The following is a 10,000-nucleotide window of genomic DNA, read 5'->3' on the forward strand; positions in this document are numbered from 1 at the left end:
TAGTATTTCCACCTCTTCTACTATTAACTGTGTTTTCTCTCCTCTCGTTCAGTCCACAGTTATGGTCCTGCGCAATATGGTTGACCCCAGAGACATTGATGATGATCTAGAAGGGGAAGTGACGGAGGAATGCGGCAAGTTTGGCGCAGTGAACCGGGTGATCATTTACCAGGAGAAGCAGGGCGAGGAGGAAGACGCAGAAATCATTGTGAAAATCTTTGTGGAATTCTCCATGGTCAGCGAGACTCATAAAGCTATCCAGGCCCTGAACGGACGCTGGTTTGCGGGAAGGAAAGTAGTAGCAGAAGTATATGACCAGGAGAGGTTCGACAACAGCGACCTGTCTGCATGAAACCTCTCGGACTTTTACCCCTCCCACCCCATATTCCTTGTACTGTTTATTTTATATGATTGTGGATTGTCTTTATTCTGCGGAGTAGAACCACAGGAAATAAAGCCTTGTTTTTTTTTTTTTCATGTTGTCTGTCAGCTATTCTGCTGCTCCCAAAAGAGTTGAGGTGTCTCCAGTGACGAGTACTGGTAATACTGCAGCATGCAAAAACATTTTAAACCATTGCGCTATTCCAACCTTGAAGTAACGGATAGTCGTGACCGTTGTCCCCAAACTAAGAGGGGGATTTCCCCCCTCAGGCCTCATTTACATGGGCCCTGAGACCACCTACAGCATGAATAAGGGATTTGCTCATGTCTGGAGCTGCATTCTGTGGCAGCCTTTGTTAGTAAATGGAAATGCAGTGGCTGCACGAACACAGTCACACATGTGAGTCTGACAGATGTGTAGTGGTTGGTGTGTGATAAGTGGAGCCATGACAGCAGTTTTAACCATTTCATGTATCCCTAGTAACCAACCTGTGGCGCCCCCTGGTTACTTGTGCAGCTCTTGCAGTCGGTAATAATAATAATTACAAGTCGCGCTAAAGGTGATCAAACAATAATAAAATTGTGTCAAATAATAATGTGATAGTCCATAGATGCCAGAAAATGTGACTGTGGGGTATCGGTGTAGATGGAAGGCTTACCAGAAATCGATAAAAATCGTGCCAATGAAAACACTGATTCCAAAGATTCAGCAAGGACTATACACGATCAATCTCACAATCCAGAACGATCCCCCTCAATGGTATGGGTAATACAATGATGAAAAATCGGCAAGGGAAATAAATGGCAGCCGCCGGCCGGACGGCTTCGCTCGCCCGTACTTCCTGGACACTAATGAGGGTGACGTCAGCACGCTGTGAGCCGACGCATTTCGTCAGATGACGTTATCAAAAGGTGCAGTCTGTAGTGGGGGGGGGGGGCTGTATCGATTTGTAAAGTGGTAAGAGCTGTTTTCTCTAGTGATTGACCGATGTAGTTTTTTTCATTACCGATCCCGATATTTTGGTCCATCGCGTATCGGTATCGGCCGATATTTTCGTACATTTTTATTTTTTTTTACTTTACAGGTACTCTTGTGGAGGAATCTGGGGGTCTAAAAGACCCCAAACCCCTCCTCTGCACTTAAAAGCATTCAAAACGCCAAGTTTGGCTGTTTTGAATGCTGTCATTTTTTTTAATCTGGCGCCGAGTACCCGGAAGTGATGTCATGACATCACTTCCAGGTTTTTCCATGGAGACCCCATCAGAGCCGAATGTGTCTTCAGGTCTTCGGCGGCCGTGCAGGCTGGTTGCCTGGGTCTCCCGTTGGGACGGGACATGCCGGCGGGAGGGGGGAGAACGTCCCCTCCCGCTCCTTGTAATGAGAGCCGAGCGGCTTCTCAGCCGCATCGGTTGTCATTACAAGACAGCCGACCGTCGGCTATGGATGCCGGTACCGGGGTGATGCCTCTAGCTGCAGGCTTCGCTCCAGTACAGCACTTTCCCGAAATATCGGTTACCTCAGGGGCCGATTCCGATATTTTGGGGAAAGTGCATATCGGCCCTCGATAATATCGGCTTTGCTAATAATCAGTCAATCTCTACTAGCATCATGTTGCGTGCCCCTAGTCTTTCACTGGGTGTGATTTACTAAAGGCAAATAGACTGTGCACTTTGCAAGGGAATTTTCTCCAGAGCTTAAAGCGTAAGTGAGCCCTGCTGACTTCCATCATCCAATAATGTGCAAGCAAGAATCCTTTTTATTTTTTTGCATGTGATTGGGTATTTGGGTATACTTCACCTCATTTACGAAGCTCTGGAGCAATTTTCCTTGCCGAGTGCATAGTCTATTTGCCTTTAGAAAACCAAGCTCAATGTCTTTTGTACTATGTTTCCAGTCTACAACCAGACCTGCACCATGCGCACCCCCCCAGTATCGAACACCACACTGTTCTGTATGTTCTCTAGCATTACCTATACTGATGATTGATAGGGACAGAAGGTGTTGGTAGAAGTCATTTACTGGACAAATACTCCCAACTAGTAATTCATATAATTTTTGCAATACTTCTGATATGAGATACTTCAGTAAAGAATATAATAAATTATATCACTGTAAAACACAAAACCATTTAATAATTAAAGCCCCCCAAAAAACGGAAAATTAATAAAATCTAATCTGATTCACATCTTTGCAAGTAAATGATAATCTATTATCGGTGCCCAGAATTCTTTTTGTAATCCTTGTGAAATTATTTTCTATCCTGTAAATTCCTGGATGGTAAACTGCAATTAAGGTAAAAACTTGCACAATGTTACACACGGATTTCCATTTATTTATTTTTTTTTGTATCCCACATAGAGTTTGAGCAGAGCTCAGTCATTGCATCATCATGATCATTTATACTGCAGTTTTCTGATATGCAAATCTGTTTGCAGCCACTTTTAGATGTAATTAGAATCTCATTTTATTAAGCAGTTTTATCCATTTTTCTCAACTGTCTATAAAGAGTAAATCATTTCATCCAGCTTAACTGATTTAAGTCTATACTTCAGCCTTTTCACATGGATTACATAAGGAATTGTGAATACTGTATAACAGGGGTATTGAATTCAAATTCATGAAGGTCCAGTCAGTAAAAAAAAATTTCCAGCCGAGGTCTGAATCATGGGTTTGGCTCTCAATGGCACCTCTGCAAAAATGGGCAAACATGGTGCGTCTTTATGAGTGCCACAGTACCATGCAGCTTGGTACGGCACAAGAAAAAAAATAAAGGTTGGGGACTTATTTTCTTAGTTTCTGCTTATAAGGCAGCCCCCTGAAATAAATAGGCCGCCTACGTGCGTTACGCATTAATGTGAACTTCGTCTCAGATCCTTCACATTACAATCCTTTTTATTACACCAGTGTTCTCAGTCCCCCTGCACATCATCCTCTATTCACATTCTTGTCTGCGGCCCCCGTTTGTATCACCCCCTTCTTTAAATTGCAGTTCCCAGCCCCTTTCATATCACCCCCCCTTCACATTTATGTCCTCGACCCCCTTATATTACCCCTCCTTCACATTGCAGCCCCCTTTACATTCCTGTCATCATCCCCTTTAAAGCACCCCCTTTACATAACTGTCCTCACCCCCTTTATAGCACCCCCCCCTCACATAACTCTCCTCATCCCCTTTATAGCACCCCCCTTCACATAACTGTCCTCACCCCCTTTATAGCACTCCCCCTTCACATAACTCTCCTCACCCCCTTTATAGCACCCCCCCTTCACATAACTCTCCTCACCCCCTTTATAGCACCCCCCCCCCTTCACATAACTCTCCTCACCCCCTTTATAGCACCCCCCCTTCACATAACTCTCCTCATCCCCTTTATAGCACCCCCCCTTCACATAACTGTCCTCACCCCCTTTATAGCACCCACCCTTCACATAACTCTCCTCATCCCCTTTATAGCACCCCCCTTTCACATAACTGTCCTCACCCCCTTTATAGCACCCCCCCTTCACATAACTCTCCTCATCCCCTTTATAGCACCCCCCTTCACATAACTGTCCTCACCCCCTTTATAGCACTCCCCCTTCACATAACTCTCCTCACCCCCTTTATAGCACCCCCCCTTCACATAACTCTCCTCATCCCCTTTATAGCACCCCCCCTTCACATAACTGTCCTCACCCCCTTTATAGCACTCCCCCTTCACATAACTCTCCTCATCCCCTTTATAGCACCCCCTTCACATAACTGTCCTCACCCCCTTTATAGCACTCCCCCTTCACATAACTCTCCTCACCCCCTTTATAGCACCCCCCCTTCACATAACTCTCCTCACCCCCTTTATAGCACCCCCCCCCCCCCCTTCACATAACTCTCCTCACCCCCTTTATAGCACCCCCCCTTCACATAACTCTCCTCATCCCCTTTATAGCACCCCCCCTTCACATAACTGTCCTCACCCCCTTTATAGCACTCCCCCTTCACATAACTGTCCTCACCCCCTTTATAGCACCCCCCCCTTCACATAACTCTCCTCATCCCCTTTATAGCACCCCCCTTCACATAACTGTCCTAACCCCCTTTATAGCACTCCCCCTTCACATAACTCTCCTCACCCCCTTTATAGCACCCCCCCTTCACATAACTCTCCTCACCCCCTTTATAGCACCCCCCCCCCTTCACATAACTCTCCTCACCCCCTTTATAGCACCCCCCCTTCACATAACTCTCCTCATCCCCTTTATAGCACCCCCCCTTCACATAACTGTCCTCACCCCCTTTATAGCACTCCCCCTTCACATAACTCTCCTCACCCCCTTTATAGCACCCCCCCCTTCACATAACTGTCCTCACCCCCTTTATAGCACCCCCCCTTCACATAACTCTCCTCATCCCCTTTATAGCACCCCCCCTTCACATAACTGTCCTCACCCCCTTTATAGCACCCCCCCTTCACATAACTCTCCTCATCCCCTTTATAGCACCCCCCTTTCACATAACTGTCCTCACCCCCTTTATAGCACCCCCCCTTCACATAACTCTCCTCATCCCCTTTATAGCACCCCCCTTCACATAACTGTCCTCACCCCCTTTATAGCACTCCCCCTTCACATAACTCTCCTCACCCCCTTTATAGCACCCCCCCCTTCACATAACTCTCCTCATCCCCTTTATAGCACCCCCCTTCACATAACTGTCCTCACCCCCTTTATAGCACTCCCCCTTCACATAACTCTCCTCACCCCCTTTATAGCACCCCCCCTTCACATAACTCTCCTCACCCCCTTTATAGCACCCCCCCCCCTTCACATAACTCTCCTCACCCCCTTTATAGCACCCCCCCCCCCTTCACATAACTCTCCTCACCCCCTTTATAGCACCCCCCCTTCACATAACTCTCCTCATCCCCTTTATAGCACCCCCCCTTCACATAACTGTCCTCACCCCCTTTATAGCACTCCCCCTTCACATAACTGTCCTCACCCCCTTTATAGCACCCCCCCTTCACATAACTGTCCTCACCCCCTTTATAGCACCCCCCTTCACATAACTCTCCTCACCCCCTTTATAGCACCCCCCCTTCACATAACTCTCCTCATCCCCTTTATAGCACCCCCCCTTCACATAACTGTCCTCACCCCCTTTATAGCACCCCCCCTTCACATAACTCTCCTCATCCCCTTTATAGCACCCCCCCTTCACATAACTCTCCTCATCCCCTTTATAGCACCCCCCCCTTCACATAACTGTCCTCACCCCCTTTATAGCACCCCCCCTTCACATAACTGTCCTCACCCCCTTTATAGCACCCCCCCTTCACCTAACTGTCCTCACCCCCTTTATAGCACTCCCCCTTCACATAACTCTCCTCACCCCCTTTATAGCACCCCCCCTTCACATAACTCTCCTCACCCCCTTTATAGCACCCCCCCCCTTCACATAACTCTCCTCACCCCCTTTATAGCACCCCCCCTTCACATAACTCTCCTCATCCCCTTTATAGCACCCCCCCTTCACATAACTGTCCTCACCCCCTTTATAGCACTCCCCCTTCACATAACTGTCCTCACCCCCTTTATAGCACCCCCCCCTTCACATAACTCTCCTCATCCCCTTTATAGCACCCCCCTTCACATAACTGTCCTAACCCCCTTTATAGCACTCCCCCTTCACATAACTCTCCTCACCCCCTTTATAGCACCCCCCCTTCACATAACTCTCCTCACCCCCTTTATAGCACCCCCCCCCCTTCACATAACTCTCCTCACCCCCTTTATAGCACCCCCCCTTCACATAACTCTCCTCATCCCCTTTATAGCACCCCCCCTTCACATAACTGTCCTCACCCCCTTTATAGCACTCCCCCTTCACATAACTCTCCTCACCCCCTTTATAGCACCCCCCCTTCACATAACTGTCCTCACCCCCTTTATAGCACCCCCCTTCACATAACTCTCCTCATCCCCTTTATAGCACCCCCCCTTCACATAACTGTCCTCACCCCCTTTATAGCACCCCCCCTTCACATAACTCTCCTCATCCCCTTTATAGCACCCCCCTTTCACATAACTGTCCTCACCCCCTTTATAGCACCCCCCCTTCACATAACTCTCCTCATCCCCTTTATAGCACCCCCCTTCACATAACTGTCCTCACCCCCTTTATAGCACTCCCCCTTCACATAACTCTCCTCACCCCCTTTATAGCACCCCCCCCTTCACATAACTCTCCTCATCCCCTTTATAGCACCCCCCTTCACATAACTGTCCTCACCCCCTTTATAGCACTCCCCCTTCACATAACTCTCCTCACCCCCTTTATAGCACCCCCCCTTCACATAACTCTCCTCACCCCCTTTATAGCACCCCCCCCCTTCACATAACTCTCCTCACCCCCTTTATAGCACCCCCCCCTTCACATAACTCTCCTCATCCCCTTTATAGCACCCCCCCTTCACATAACTGTCCTCACCCCCTTTATAGCACTCCCCCTTCACATAACTGTCCTCACCCCCTTTATAGCACCCCCCCTTCACATAACTGTCCTCACCCCCTTTATAGCACCCCCCCTTCACATAACTGTCCTCACCCCCTTTATAGCACCCCCCCTTCACATAACTCTCCTCATCCCCTTTATAGCACCCCCCCCTTCACATAACTGTCCTCACCCCCTTTATAGCACCCCCCCCCCTTCACATAACTCTCCTCATCCCCTTTATAGCACCCCCCCTTCACATAACTGTCCTCACCCCCTTTATAGCACCCCCCCTTCACATAACTCTCCTCATCCCCTTTATAGCACCCCCCCTTCACATAACTCTCCTCATCCCCTTTATAGCACCCCCCCCCCCTTCACATAACTGTCCTCACCCCCTTTATAGCACCCCCCCTTCACATAACTGTCCTCATCCCCTTTATAGCACCCCCCCTTCACATAACTGTCCTCACCCCCCCTTCACATAACTGTCCTCACCCCCTTTATAGCACCCCCCCTTCACATAACTGTCCTCACCCCCTTTATAGCACCCCCCCTTCACCTAACTGTCCTCATCCCCTTTATAGCACCCCCCCTTCACATAACTCTCCTCATCCCCTTTATAGCACCCCCCCTTCACATAACTCTCCTCATCCCCTTTATAGCACCCCCCTTCACATAACTGTCCTCACCCCCTTTATAGCACTCCCCCTTCACATAACTCTCCTCACCCCCTTTATAGCACCCCCCCTTCACATAACTCTCCTCATCCCCTTTATAGCACCCCCCCTTCACATAACTGTCCTCACCCCCTTTATAGCACTCCCCCTTCACATAACTCTCCTCATCCCCTTTATAGCACCCCCTTCACATAACTGTCCTCACCCCCTTTATAGCACTCCCCCTTCACATAACTCTCCTCACCCCCTTTATAGCACCCCCCCTTCACATAACTCTCCTCACCCCCTTTATAGCACCCCCCCCCCCTTCACATAACTCTCCTCACCCCCTTTATAGCACCCCCCCTTCACATAACTCTCCTCATCCCCTTTATAGCACCCCCCCTTCACATAACTGTCCTCACCCCCTTTATAGCACTCCCCCTTCACATAACTGTCCTCACCCCCTTTATAGCACCCCCCCCTTCACATAACTCTCCTCATCCCCTTTATAGCACCCCCCTTCACATAACTGTCCTAACCCCCTTTATAGCACTCCCCCTTCACATAACTCTCCTCACCCCCTTTATAGCACCCCCCCTTCACATAACTCTCCTCACCCCCTTTATAGCACCCCCCCCCCTTCACATAACTCTCCTCACCCCCTTTATAGCACCCCCCCTTCACATAACTCTCCTCATCCCCTTTATAGCACCCCCCCTTCACATAACTGTCCTCACCCCCTTTATAGCACTCCCCCTTCACATAACTCTCCTCACCCCCTTTATAGCACCCCCCCTTCACATAACTGTCCTCACCCCCTTTATAGCACCCCCCCTTCACATAACTCTCCTCATCCCCTTTATAGCACCCCCTTTACATAACTGTCCTCATCCCCTTTATAGCACCCCCTTCACATAACTGTCCTCACCCTGTTTATAGCACCCCCCTTTTCTTTTTTTTTAAGAACCCCCCTTCACACCACAGTCTCCAGCCCCCCTTTAAATTTCTGTCCTCACCCTCTTTGTAGAACCCCCCCCCCCCCTTCATATCACTCCCTTTACATTTCTGCCCTGCCTCTATCACCCCTCTTTCCCCCTTTACATCAGCAGTGCCCTCTTCCCTGTCCTACCTTACACAGGGCACAACAGCTGACATCGGAAGTGCAGCAAAGGGATGAACAGAGGGCGAGACTTGCCCCAGTTAACTGATTGGTTGCTAGAATACAGGGTGGTTCTAGTAACTAATCAGGTAGCTGGGCCAGCCCCCGCCCTCCGTGCATCACTGTGCTGCTCCCTCCCGCTGCTGTAAAGAAAACAGATTAACAGGCAGCGGAGGGGGAAAAAAAAAGCAGATTATCAATGGTGGGGCCAGACGGAACATTGACTCAGTCCGGACTTGGTCCGCCATTTAGTGATGCTTGCTGTATAACAATAGATTGTCATTTACTTGCCAAGTCTGGAGTCAGACTGGCTTTCAAATTATTTTTAACATGTGTCGTATTTGTGCTCTAATTACTAAAAGTTTTTTTTTTTTTGCTTTGAATTGGAATATAAATTCACTTTTAATGAAATATTTTTATTAACCCCTTAACGCTGATGGAATGCAAATATGCAGCCTCAGGTTCAAAGGGGTTGTACCGGGGTGATGCCTGCAACTGCAGGCATCACCCCTGTACCGTTGTTTAGAGCTGATGGTGGGCTTTCTTGTAATAACAACCGATGTGGCTGAGCAGCTGCTCGGTCGTTAATTCAAGCAGCAGAGGGGAAGTTCCCCCCCCCCCACCGCCTTCCATGGCTTGCCTGGGTCTTACATCCCACCGGGATACCTGAGCGACCAGCCGGAACGGCTGCTGGCGGGCCAAAGACCCGAACAAAGCTGGATTCGGCTTTGATCAGGTCTCTGATGTAGAAACCTGGAGGCGATGTCATGACATCACTTTCAGGTACTGGAGCCTTAAAGGTGCCAGATTTTATTTTTTTTTTAAAATGACAGTATTCAAAACAGCCAAACTTGGCCTTTTTTGTGCTTTTAATTGCAGAGGAGGGATTTGGGGTCTTTTAGACCCCAGATCTCTCCATAAAGAGTACCTGTCGCTACCTATTACTGTCACAAGGGATGTTTTCATTCCTTGTGACTGCAATAAAAATGATTAAAAAAAAAAAAAAAAACATTTTTAGAGGGACGGTGTGAGAAAAAAAAAATTCAAATTTTAAGCCCCCCTTTCCTTCTATGCTGCTGTGCAGAATCGACTGCATACGCAAGTCCCGCCCACATATGTAAACGGTGTTCAAACCACACATGTGAGGTATCACCGCGATTGTTGGAGTGAAAGCAACAATTCTAGCCCTAGACCTCCTCTGTAACTCTAAACTGGTAAATTTTTTTAAAGTGTTGCCTATGGAAATTTTTAAGTACAATAATTTGTCGCCATTCCACGAGCGTGCGCAATTTTAACCACTTTACCCCCAGCCCTATTTCGGACACTTT

The 10,000-nt window shown here is 48.5% G+C and overlaps 1 protein-coding gene across 5 annotated transcripts in view; it reads left to right on the forward strand.

The window, feature by feature from the left end:
- The window catches only part of PUF60 (poly(U) binding splicing factor 60), an 86,352-nt gene extending 85,881 nt beyond the window's left edge, over positions 1–471 (forward strand). For all 5 annotated transcript variants that reach the window (XM_082257587.1, XM_082257588.1, XM_082257589.1 and 2 more), the window contains one exon: positions 53–471. In XM_082257587.1, the coding sequence (XP_082113713.1) occupies positions 53–352 (300 nt within the window). In that variant the 3' untranslated portion in view covers positions 353–471. The remainder of the gene's footprint in view (positions 1–52) is intronic.
- Positions 472–10,000: the final 9,529 nt, after the last annotated feature.

Source organism: Pelophylax lessonae (genome assembly GCF_965119305.1).
Source record: "Pelophylax lessonae genome assembly, chromosome: 5".
Taxonomy (NCBI): domain Eukaryota; kingdom Metazoa; phylum Chordata; class Amphibia; order Anura; family Ranidae; genus Pelophylax; species Pelophylax lessonae.